At 37.2% G+C, this 12,994-nt stretch overlaps 1 protein-coding gene across 8 annotated transcripts in view; it reads left to right on the plus strand.

Annotated features, from left to right (window-relative positions):
- Positions 1 to 12,994, plus strand: part of ERCC6L2 (ERCC excision repair 6 like 2) — a 158,226-nt gene that overhangs the window by 115,757 nt on the left and 29,475 nt on the right. For all 8 annotated transcript variants that reach the window (XM_063109443.1, XM_063109445.1, XM_063109448.1 and 5 more), the window contains 3 exons: positions 7,074 to 7,154; positions 8,331 to 9,498; positions 12,488 to 12,642. In XM_063109443.1, coding sequence (XP_062965513.1) covers positions 7,074 to 7,154; positions 8,331 to 9,498; positions 12,488 to 12,642 — 1,404 coding nt within the window. The remainder of the gene's footprint in view (positions 1 to 7,073; positions 7,155 to 8,330; positions 9,499 to 12,487; positions 12,643 to 12,994) is intronic.

Genomic DNA, 12,994 nt, shown 5'->3' on the forward strand with positions numbered 1-12,994 from the left:
ACACTGAGTGGGACAAACAGAAATTGAAGGGTTGTGAACAGAAGAATGATGTAGTCTGATTTCTAATAGCTTGACTAACTATTGCGAGTCAGGCAATAGAAGTACAAGGACAGAAGCAAGAAGCGAGTTAGGAGGATACTACGGTCATACAGCCGAGAGTTGATGGTAGCTTGGGCCAGGGTGATAGTGGTGGATGGCCTGAGAAGTGGCTGGATTCTGTATATATTATCCAGGTGGAGCTGGCAGTATTTGGTCATGGATCAGAGATATAGGGCATGAGAAAAAGAGAGGAATTAAGGATGGCTCCGAGGTGTTTGACCTAAGCAACTTAAGACTCGAGTGGCCATTTACCTGTGTAAAAGAGGTTCGACAGCTTGAGGATATCCAGGGCTGCCAGTTGTCTGTGTCGTAGCCATTTAGCTTCTGTTGCAGAGGTAAATGGCAGTGCTGAGGAGCAGGCTGTCCATCCCCTTCCAGTAGTGTCCTCCAGGCGTGGGGAGTGAAGGGCTCATGCCAATCAGAAACTGTTGGTCATTCTCTACAGTTCTGTAGGGGAGAGTCTCTCATTACCCCAGTTACCATGTGGCAGGAACCATGCCATCAGTATGTCTGTGTATTTATAAGTTGGGCATTTGTAACTCTGGCGATGGTAGTATTACTTCCCCTTGTTCTATCAACAAAAGTAGCCTTAGAAAGAGAAATAATTGATTTCCTTTATTTATTTATTTTTTATTGAAACATAACTTGTACATATGTGTGGGGTATAGCCAATATGTGATGCTCAAAACAGTATAAATAGTATATTCAACATTATACAATATAATCATATTTTTGTGGCCCTGTACCAATTTCTTGTTAAGTCCCACACCTCCCCACTTCCCATGTCTCATAACCTCAGTTCTGTTCTCTTTTTGAAATTTCGACGTATTGTTGTGATTGTTGTATCTTTTAAAAAATTTTTTTAAAATTTATTTATTTTTTTTGCTTCCACTTGTGAGTGAAGACATGCAGTATTTCTTTTTCTGATCCTGGCTTATTTAACTTTATTTTCTCTTAGTTCATCCATGTTGCTGAGAATGGCAGAATTTCATTCTTTTTTTATGGCATAGTAGTATTCCATTGTGTATATACACCACATTTTCTTTATCCAGTTGTCCATTGATGGATGTTTATGTTGGTTCCATATCTTGGCTATTGTAAATAGAGCTGTGATAAACATTGGACATTAGGTATCCCTTCGACATGATAATTTCCATTCCTGTGGGTATATACCAGGTCATAGGATTGCTGGATCACATGGCAGTTCTATCTGTAGTTGTTTGAGGAAACTCCATACTGTTTTCCATAAAGGCTGTACCAATTTACAGTCCCATCAGCAGTGTAGGAGGGTTCTCCTTTCTCCACATCCTCACTAGTATTTGTTATTCTCTTTCCGATAATAGCCAGTCTAACTGGAGTGAGATGGTTTCTCAGTGTGGTTTTGATTTGCATTTCCCCAATGCTGATTGATTTTTGAGCATTTTTTCATGTGTCTGTTGGCCATTTGTATATCTTCCTTTGAGAAATGCCTATTCAGCTTCTTTTCCCATTTTTTTAATTGTGTTACTTGTTTTTTTACTGTTGAGTTCCTTGTATATTCTGGATATTATTCCCTTGTCCAATGCATAGTTTGCAGATATTTTCTACCACTGTGTAGGTTGTCTTTTGGCTCTGTTAACTGTTTCTTTTGCTGTGTAGAAGCTTTTTAGTTTGATATAATCCCATTTGTTTATGTTTCCTTTTGTTGCCTGGGCTTTTGGGTCATATTCATAAAGTCTTTGCCCAGTCCTACTTCCTGAAGTGTTTCCCCTATGTTTTCTTTTAGGAGTTTTATAGTTTCAGGTCTTATATTTAAATCTTTCATCCATTTTGAGTTAATTTTGGTACATGGTGAGAAGTATGGGCCTATTTTCATTCTTCTACATATGGGTGTCCAGTTTTCCTAGCACCATTTATTGAAGAGGCAATCTTTTCCCAAACGTATGTTCTAGGTGCCTTTGTCAAAGATCAGTTGGCTGTAAGTAAGTGGGTTGATTTCTGTGTTCACTATCATTTTCCATTAGTCCAAGTATCTTTTTATGCCAGTACGATGCTGTTCTGGTTACTGTAGCTTTGTAGTATATTTTGAAGTCATGTAGTGTAGTGCCTCTGGCTTTGTTTTTTTGCTCAGGACTGCTTTGGCTATTTGGGGTCTTTTGTTGTTCCACATGAATGTTAGGATTGGCTTTTCTATTTCTGTGAAGAATGTCATTGGTATTTTGATGGGAATTGCCTTGAATCTGTAGATCGCTTTGGGTAGTATGGACATTTTCACAATGTTAATTATTCCAGTCCAAGAGCATGGAATGTCTTTCCATGTTTTTGTGTCCTCTTTCATTTCTTTCAGCAGTGATTCATAGTTCTCTCTGTAGAGGTCTTTCACCTCCTTCATTAAATTTATTCCTAGATATTTTATTTTTTGGTAACTATTGTAAATGGACTTGCTTTCTTGATTTCATTTTCTGCTAGTGTGCTAATGGAGTATAAAAACACTACTGATTTTTGCATATTGATTTTGTATCCTGCAACTTTACCAAAATCATTTTTCAACTCTAAGAGATTTTTTTTTGTGTGTGTAGAGTGTTTAGGCTTTTCCATATATAGAGAGAATCATGTCATCTGCAAATAGGGGCAGTTTGACTTCACCTTATCCAGTCTGGATGCCCTTTATTTCTTTCTTTTGCCTGATCGCTCTGGATAGTACTTCCAAATACTGTGTTGAATGGAAGTGGTGAGAGTGGGCGTCCTTGTCCTGTTCCTGAAAGCTCTTCCCCATTCAGGATGATATTAGCAGTGGGTTTGTTGCACACAGCTTTATTTTGTTGAGATACTTTCCTTCTATACCTAATTTGCTGACAGTCTCTATCAAGAAGTAATGTTGAATTTTGTCAAATGCTTTTTCTGGTTCTATTGAGATAATCACATGGTTTATGTTCTTGATTCTGTTGATGTGGTATATTACATTTATTGACTTGTGTCTATTGAACCATCCTTGCATCCCTGGGAAGAGTCCTGCTTGATTGTGGTGTATAATTTTTTTGATGTGTTGCTGTATTCTACTTGCTAATGTTTTATTGAGAATTTTTGCACCTGTGTTCAACAAAGATTTTGGCCTGCAGTTTTCTTTTTTAGTTGTTTCTTTGCCTGTTTTGGGTATTAAGCTGTTGCTGGCCTCATAGGATGAGTTTGGGAGAATGGCCTCTGTTTCAATTTTTTGGAATGGTTTGGAGAGAATTGGTATTAATTCCTCTTTAAAGGTTTGGTAGAATTCAGCAGTGAAGCCATCCAGTCCTGGGCTTTTCTTAGTTGGGAAACTGCTAATTACTGCTTCAATCTCATTGCTTATTATTTTTCTATTCAGGTTGTCTGTGTCTTCTTGGTTCAGTCTTCGTAGTTTGTATCCAGAAATGTATCCATTTTCTTCAGGTTTTCAAATTTGTGGGTGTAATAGTTGTTTATAATAGTCTCTAATGATTCTTTGTATTTCTGTGGTATTAATTGTAATGTTTCCTCTTTCATTTCTGGTTTTTGTTATTTGGGTCTTCTGTCTTCTTTTTTTAGTTAGTTTAGCTAATGGTTCATCTATTTTGTTTATCTTCTCTAAATACCAACTATTTGTTTCATTGATCTTTTGTATCACTTTTTGGGTTTCTATTTCATTTACTTCAGCTCTAATCTTAATTTTTTCTTCCCATCTACTAATTTGGGGGTGGATTGTTCTTGTTTTTCTTTGAAGTGTAGCATGATGCTGTTTATTTGAAATCTTTCTATTTTTTTGATGTATGCATTTATTGCATTAAAATTCCCTGCTAGTACTGCTTTTGCTGTATCCCACAGGTTTTGGTATGGTATGTCTTCATTTTCATTGGTTTCAGGAAATTTTTTGATTTGCTGTTTAATTTCTTCTTATACCTATAGGTCACATTTAATTTCTGTGTGTTTGCATAGTTTTCAGAGTTTCAGAGTAGACAGCATATATTTGGATCCAGCATTTTAATCCATTCAGTGAGTCTGTGTCTTTTAAGTAGAGAGTTTAATCCATTTACATTTAGGGTTGTTATTGAATGGTATTGTCTTTCTCCTGGCATTTACGTGCGTTTCTTATGGTAGATTTAAATATCTTTTCTTCCTTTCCTTCCCTTTTATTGTTTGTCTTAGGTCTCCTTTGGTTTTCTGAGGTGGTATGGTATAGTTTCTTTCTCTTTCTCATTTGTATATCTACTCTACCAGTGGTGTTTGTTCTTTCTCATCTCTTCATGGTGGTGATTATTATTTTGGGGGTTCCAGGTGCAAGACTCCCTTAAGGATTTCTTGTAGAGCTGGTTGTGTGATGGTGAACTCCCACAGCTTTTGTTAGTCTGAGAAATACACTATTTCCCCTTCATTTCTGAAGAATATCCTTGCTGGGTATAATATTTTTGGCTGGCAGTTTTCTTCTTTTAGTACTTTGAATATATCATCCCATTCTTTTCTGGCTTGTAGAGTTTCTTCTGAGAAGTCTGCTGTTAGTCTGATGGGGACTCCCTTATAGGTGACTTGATGCTTTTCTTTTGCTGTTTTTAGGATTCTGGTTTTGTTTGACTTTTGACAATTTGACTACAATGTGTCTTGCAGAGGGCCTTTTTGGATTGACTCTGCTTGGGGATCTGTGAGCCTTTTGGATCTGGAAGTCCATATCTCTACCAATACCTGTGAAGTTTTCCACTATTATTTCATTGCATATGATTTCAATGCCTTTTCCTTTCTCCTTCCCTTTCAGAACACCCATGATTTGGATGTTTGTGCACTTAAGGTTACCTGCTACCTCTCTTAGATTTTCTTCATTTTTTTAAAATTCTTTTTTCTCTTTTTGTTTTTTGTCTGCTTGGGTTGTTTTGAAAATACTGTCTTCATGATCAGAAATTCTTTCTTCCACTTATTCTAGCCTGCTGCCTACACTCTCGAGTGTAGTTTTTATTTTGTTGAATGAGTCTTTCAGTTCCAGGAGTTCTGCTACATTCTTTTTATGGTATTTATCTCTCTGTAAAAGTCCTAGATTGTTTTTCTCATTTTGTTCTGTTGTCTAACTGAGTCTTTTTGTGTCTCACTGAATTTCTTTAAGATTATTATCTGAATTCTGTTTCAGACATTTCAAGGGTTTCCTGTTGTTTGAGGTCTGATATTTGGGAATTATATTATTCCTTTGGTTGGGTCATATTTTCTTGTTTTCTCATATCTCTAGTATCCTTACATTGATGTCTAGTAATCTGGTGGAGTGGTTACTTCTTCTTTTACTCTGGGATGGCTTTTGAGGAGAGAGACTCCCACCTGTAGATTTGTTACATATCAACCATTGGATGGGGTGTTTTAGTTTTGGTTCCTGATAGACTCAGTAATTTCAGTAGTTCTTGGTTGACTTAGTAAGTCCGGGGGTGCTGACAGCTAAGTCTGTGGCTAGGGACACATGCACAGCTGGAGCCACATGTTGGCTGGACAGCTGGGCCCTTTCATGGGGGTGGGGCTCTGCAGGCAGCTGTGGCAGCTGGGACCATATGAGCAGATGGATGGCTGGGCCCACATGGGATGGGTGGAGCCAAACAGATGGTCAGGGCCACACGGGTCGCCAGACAGCAGGGCCTGCACAGGTGGGTGGGCCACATGGGCAGCTAGATTACTGGGTCCCTGCCAGTAGGTGGGGCCACGTGTGTGGCTGGAGTGGCTGTGGTGGCATGGGCAGCTAGATGGCTGGGTTCATGTGGGAAAGTGTAGCAATGCGAGCAGCCAGGCAGTTGGGGCTGTGTGGGTGGGAAGTCAGCTTGGCCTTTGTGGGTGGGGTGGTGTGGATGGCTGGGCCCAGGTGGGCAGGTGGAGCCATGTAGGCAGGCAGGTGGTAGGGGTCATGTGGACCACCAGGGTTGCACATTGGGGTGCACCGCACAGGATAAACTCCTGTGTGGGGAGAGGGCCACAGCTCCAGGACTACATAATGACATGGGTAACCACTGTGGTGGTGGGGGCAGGCTGGTGCAGGAGTGAGAGGAGGGTTACCACTGGGAAGTGCTTATGGCTGGCCGAACAGATTCTTCCCACCACAAGGGAGAATTTCTCCTGGCTGATTCTGGTTTGGGAGACATGGCAGCAGCTGGAGCCATATGCCTCTTTCTTCCCTACACCACTCTGCTTGGTTGTCATGCTGGACAAGGTCCTCACCAGGCTCCCACTGCCCTCCTATGCTCTCCCCCGTGCTTAGTTGTCCATTTCTTGCTCTGGTTCCTTTCTGTGGGAGGACCATATGTTGGACATCTCTAGTCTGCCTTCTTTACCCACCTCCCACTCTGATTTCCTTTAGAAAGAGAATTTAACATTCTAGAATCAAGGCTGCTAGATACCTCTCTTAAATGATATTCCAAGAGCTTTGAAGTGCAAATAGTTTCCAAAAGGATGTAGCAAACCTGTAATATAATTAAGATATTGTTTTTAGTTTCATATAGGGTGGATGTCTTATTTTGATGTCTACTACACCTAAAGAGTCAGTAAATATTTTTTAATGAATACGAGCAATAAATATACCAGCAATATAGACTAGCATGTCAAGTTCCCATTACTCAACTTTGTCTGTAGTGTTTGAAATGTTGCTAATATGCCCTTACTATAATTATTGTATAGGAATGATTATTATGGATATCATACTTGATAAACAAATATATAACATTTTTCACTCCCCCCTTTCCCTACTAGTGCATTTAATGGAGTTGGCTGGAAAGCATTATTAGTTTTCTACATCTGAAAAAGTAAATGTTGAGATAAGAATTAAGAGTATTTTTAAATGTTATGTGAAACTGTGTATGAGTTCCTTAATTAGCAAATTGAAAAATAACGTTAAGAATGCTCAACCAAGCTGCACTCAGTTTTCATTTCTTAACTCCTAGTTTTAGCATGTCATTGCTTTTGTTTGTCTGATTGTTTTTACCCCCCATTTGCACAGTTATTTCCATTCTTTCTTGCTGAAATTATAGAGAGAAGGCCAAGTGGAAGCAGGAATCATGACAGCCACAACATGGTTGAAAGAGGGACCTCCAGCATGCAAACTAGAGATGGTAATTAACATTTAAGTATGTAGCCCACAAAGCCTAGAAAACATGTATTGTGACGATTTTAGGTTTCTTGTCCTTTTTTCTCCATTTTTCAATGTATAAAGAAAAAGCCTCTCTTAAAAAAAAAAACAGAACTGTCAGTAAAATTTAAGCAGATTTAACGTTCATATCATAAGAACAAATTCAGGAGCAATCAGCAGACATTTACATCTAGGATGTAATTTTAATGAAAAATAGTCATCAATGAGTGTTTAAAACAATTAAATCCAAATATCAAAATTATTATCTAATTCAAAGCTGATATTTTGTTTTTGTGTCCTTGATCTTGTGATCTTTTCAGTAGTTTGTCATCTCACATACCACAAAATCTATCATAAGGTCTTCTTAAAGGTAAAAAATATGTGTGGAAAGTTTTCTGTTGTTGTTGCTGTTTTTTCTTGTTTGTTATTAGAAATTTAACATAAATTTATACCAGCCCAATTATTTTTAATTTGTGACATTTTTCTGAATTTAAAGAAATATGTGAATATCAAATGTTGGCAGTACTATAGATAATAATTTCTCAAAGTACTTCATTAATAAAGCCTCAGTTTTAAGAAACTAAAGAATATGTTTAACTCTGATTAATGTGAAAAAAATTAAATATTCAATTTAAATTTGTGGCAAATTTTACTTAAAAAATTTATTTATTTCTGGCAAGCAAGATTCTGTTGAACTTAATCAATTAGAACCATTTTCCAGTTGTGAATTCTTTACTTTAACTCCTGTAAATTTGTTTTGTTCTTAAAGCATGATTGGAAGTATCTGCTGGACTACAGTAAATCCCAATAATTCTTAAGCAATAAGTTGTGTGCTTTTCACTTTTGAGGCCAGAATTGTGGGTCCCTGTATCTTAGAAGCTGATCACTCCACTCTGTTTTCCTAGAAAATAATTTGATCACATAGTACTCTATTTTAAACTTATTTATTTTGGAAAGTTATTCAACTTAAAAAGAGAAAAGACTGTGCCAGACTGTGATATTAAATCTTGTACATTTGTTTATTAAATGTTATACTTTTAGGAAACACCAAGTGATATACTGTAAATTATCTGTCCAGAATTAATTTCCTTCTAATGTGATAGATTCGATGTAATTATCTTGACGTTTTCTAATGTTTCTGTCATTGCTTCATACATAGCCTAGAGAACCTGACGGTCAAGAACCCAGAGGTGCAGAACGATGTGCAGAGCCCCTGGCAAACGATACATGTGACCTCTGCGGTGACTTCAGTGATGATGAATCAGTGGGAGCCTCAGGAATAAAGGCTGCCAGACACAAAGTGTCTGAGTCAAGTAAAGCCGCAGGCTCTCCGGGACAGCTTACCTTACTCCAGTGTGGTTTCTCTAAATTGTTTGAGACAAAATATAAAGCAGTTGAGGATAGTGATGGAAATATTGCCTTTGATGATGAAAGTTCTGATGAGCAGCCCCTGTGTCTTTCAACAGAAGCCAAAGATGCTGGTTGTCAGAAAGATCAGGACTCTCTTGGTACTTCAGAACATCAGAGATTAGATAACATCCTAAATCTAAATGAAAAATGTAATTTTGAAAAAAGTGAGAAGATTTTAGAACAGAATGTTTCTTCTGAGTCTGACAATGAGGGAAATTTTAAAAATACAGCTAAACATCATTGCATTTTACAGAATGTCACAGAATCAGAAGATAGTGATGTCATCTTTCCCACAGAATACACAACTCAGAGATTCCCTGAGAATAGTACAAGGTTTAAGCCACTCCTGGATGCATCTGAAGATTCTGAAACAGAAAACCTTGTAAAAATAAGAAATAATGGTGATGGTAGAAAGACTGATGACAGAGGAAATGGACTAATTTCAAAAGAATTAAATCCTGAGAACACAACCCTGAAATCTATTATGAAAACAAAAGGCACTGATGATATTAGTGACGAATCTGATGATATTGAAATTTCCTCCAACTCAAGAGTAAGAAAGCAAAGAGCTACTAGTTCATTGAGGTTTAAAAGAAAAAAGAAAAGCAAAAGGGAACTTTACAACTTTCCTAAAACAATGAAGAAAACAAATGAACTGTATGCAGCAGATAAGGATTGTAACTCTGAGCTTATTGATGATTTTTCATCCTCAGATGACGATTTATCTGTCAGCCAATTCAGTTTCTCTAAACAGAGCCATAGAGCAAAAACTATAAATGACAGAATCAGTTTCTCTTCAAAACTGCCTAGACACAATACGAAAAATAGCACTTTTATGCCAGGAAAACCAATGAAATTTTCCAGTGAGAGAGCTGTCAATCAAGAGCACATGTATGAATCAATGGATAAATTTTTAGGTAACTACAGACACATTCTGAAAACTTTCTAAAAAACATTTGCTTTGTGCAATCAAATAGCTCTATAAGAAACTCCTCAATTCACTGTAAAACATCTCTAAAATTAAGATGCTACATTGAGGCACAAAAAAGGAAGAGAGTGGTAGCAGGATACAGAGAAGACCACATAGGTCAAGATAGAGAACTTTTCTGTCTACCCCAGGCCCATCCCCATGTACTCTATCTGAGTCACACCCTCTCTGCGACCATAAATGTTAATTATTCTGACTTCTATACTAATTATTTATATTTTATGGTTTTATCACACAAATGCACATCCATAGATATTACATTTTAGTTTCGTTCTTTTTTTTTTTTTTTTTCCTATTTAATTTTTTCGGCAGCTGGCCGGTATGGGGATCCAAACCCATGACCTTGGAGTCATAAGGCTGCGCTCTAACCAACGGAGCTAACCAGCCAACCCCATTCGTTCATTTTTTTAAAGTTGTATATAGTCTCTTTTAATCTATAGGGATCCTCCTGATCCTTTTCATTGCCTTACAATTGAACTGTTGAAGAACCTGAGCAATCTATAGAATTTTTCTCAACTTGCTTTTTGCTGCTTGTGTACTCTGGGTGCAGTTGAACATGTTCCTCTGTCCTCCATATTACCTGCAAATGAGCAGTTGGCTCTCAAGACTGGATCAAACTCATTGGAGAGCAGAAAGCCTTCCCAGACTCAGCTGCTGATCTCCTGTTGGCCCACTGTGCTTTTCAGTTAACGCCTGCTGGCTGTGCAGGCTCTCCTGTTCTGTGTCCGTCAGATACCACCCTGTTGCTTGCTTCCTCTTTCACACTGACCCTGATACCATGCAGAGTTTGTAGCTATTGGTGGGTCATCCCCACTCGCTTGTATTTTAGAGTTTAATGGGGCATCTTGTCATCTAATTTTGTTGTAAACGTGGTCCGTGGGCTTTTGGTTTTGCTATCTAGTTGCTGTCTATTTTCATGTAGGGATTCAGAGAGATTGAAAAACTGTTTCCCCTGCCACCACAACCTGCCCAGAACCCATTTAGTGATTTTAAGAGTTAGCATTGCTTTCACAAGTGCCTGGCTTATTCCCAAAAAAACTACGTAAAAGAAGTTGACATATCAGCAAGGATATTTTGCTGTAGAAAACTTAATTGTGTTTGATTTATTTACAAATGAGGCTTTCTTTGGTGGTTATTAGTAGTCTCATTTAAAAGTTCAATATGATATATATTTTGGTACCATTCTAAATAAGTACTGGATTATCTTTTGATTTGTGTGCCACAGCCAGATTTTAGGTTTGAGGAATTATCATATAAACTAATTTTTAAATAATCAGCTGAATTTTTATTTTACTGTGCAGAAGTTGTCAGTAGTTAATGTGGAATGACTATTATTTTAAATAATGCATACAATGTGTCATCCAAATTAGGAAAAATCTGAGTAAATTTTCTACCAGAAGAATCCTTTTGAAGATTTTGAAACTGTGTGCCATACATACTACATGGTGTTTGGAAATTTACAGAGAATATTATCCTACTTACTCTTTTAGTCATATTATTTAATGTCTTGTGTTTGCACCATTGGCAATTTCTGGTTGAGAGAGGTTTAGGACTGAAACAGCACAAGTGTTGAAGGTCATAATTGAGGTTCATTGCCAGAGCTGTTTTAGGGAGTTTTATAGGCCTCACTTCTAGCCTTCTCTTTTATGACCACAATTTAAAAATAAATTATAGGTGCCTAGAAGCAAAGCAATAAAAAATACAGCAATTTTTAAAACTCTTTAAGATTAAAGTCATGAGTTAATTTTTTTCATTTCCTAAAAAGCTCCCATCTTGACATTCTCTGGGCATATGTACAAAAAAGACAGAATGACAAACAATAAAACTGAGCAAAGCCAACAAAACGAAACTCCCAGGTCATAAACCCCATGCTCCCATTCTATCAAGTACGTGTTGAAAGGAATAGATAAGGTTAGTACCACTCTTTACATTAGTAAACAACTTATTGAAATTAACAAAGAAAGCAAATTCACAGAGAGGACCCTCAGCCACGACTTTTCTCTTGGCCAAACCCCGACTCCGGATTTATTTATTTATTTATTTATTTTAAAATTTTTATTTATTATTAGCATTTTCATTTTACAAATCATGGTATTTCTTTATGCCCTTTGCCCAACCTATCACTTCCCACCCCCCTCTCTCCCTCCCCGCCATCGCTACTAGCCTCAGGTTTGTTCTCTCCTTCTGAAAGTTCAGTGTACTGTTGTGATCTTTCTTTCTTTCCTTTCTTCCTTCGTTCTTCCCTCCTTCCCTCCTTCCCTCCCTCCTTTCCTTCCTAGCAGCCAGTTATGAGTGAAAGCATGCAGTATTTCTGTTTCTTTGTCTGTCTTACTTAACATAATTTTCTCCAGACTTATCCATGTTGTTGCAAATGGCAGAATTTCATTCTTTTTTATGGCTGAGTAGTATTGCATTGTGTGTATATACCACATTTTCTTTATTCAGTCGTCTATCGATGGACACTGGTTGGTTCCATATTTTGGCTGTTGTAAATAGAGCTGCATTGAACATGGTAGTGCAGGAATCCCTTCGACATGATGATTTCCATCCCTTCGGATATATACCTAGCAGTGGGATTGCTGAATCATATGGTAGCTCTATCTGTAGTTGTTTGAGAAGTCTCCATCCTGTTTTCCATCTAAAGATTATCACCTAATCTCAGCAGTTTTCATATTGATGTGAGGAAAAAGTCATTTCCAAGTTAACATAGACCAACAGATTTGAACTCTCTCTCTTTTCAATTTCTTTTTCAAAAGAATATTGTGATGTTAAAATACTAAATGATTTTTTGAGAATTAGAAATAAAGCAAGCATAATCTGTTTTTAGTTGTAATGCTGGTAGTTTTTAAAGTATATATATGCTAAACCATATTGCTTCGTAATGATATATCACTTAATAAACATCAATTACCTCCTAGATGGTGTTCAGGAAGTGGCTTACATTCACTCAAACCAGAATGTGATTGGATCGAGCAAAGCTGAAAATCATATGAGCCGATGGGCAGCACGTGATGTATTTGAGCTGAAGCAGTTTTCCCAGCTTCCTGCTAACATAGCTGTTTGCAGTTCTAAGGTAAGAAGAATATAGGGTAACATTATCTTTAGTTTTTATCACGTTTTTCAAAGTTACTCAATAGGATCTTCTCTAAGTACTCCTTCAAAAGTAACTACTAAAACTATAAGTGACATACAAATAAGTATAAAAAACAAAACCATTTAGAGAACTGTAGTCACTGAAGATGTTTCTGGATTAAACAACAAATCTATATCTGAATGCCTAATAATGTTGAGGTTGCTTAATAGTTTCTGTATTAGTTTTCTGTTGCTTATAACAGAATACCTGAAACTGGGTAATTTCTAAATAAATGAAGTTTATTTCTTACAGTTTTGGAGGCTGGGAAGTTCAAGGTCATATGGGCACATCT

Source organism: Cynocephalus volans, chromosome 10 (genome assembly GCF_027409185.1).
Source record: "Cynocephalus volans isolate mCynVol1 chromosome 10, mCynVol1.pri, whole genome shotgun sequence".
Lineage (NCBI taxonomy): Eukaryota > Metazoa > Chordata > Mammalia > Dermoptera > Cynocephalidae > Cynocephalus > Cynocephalus volans.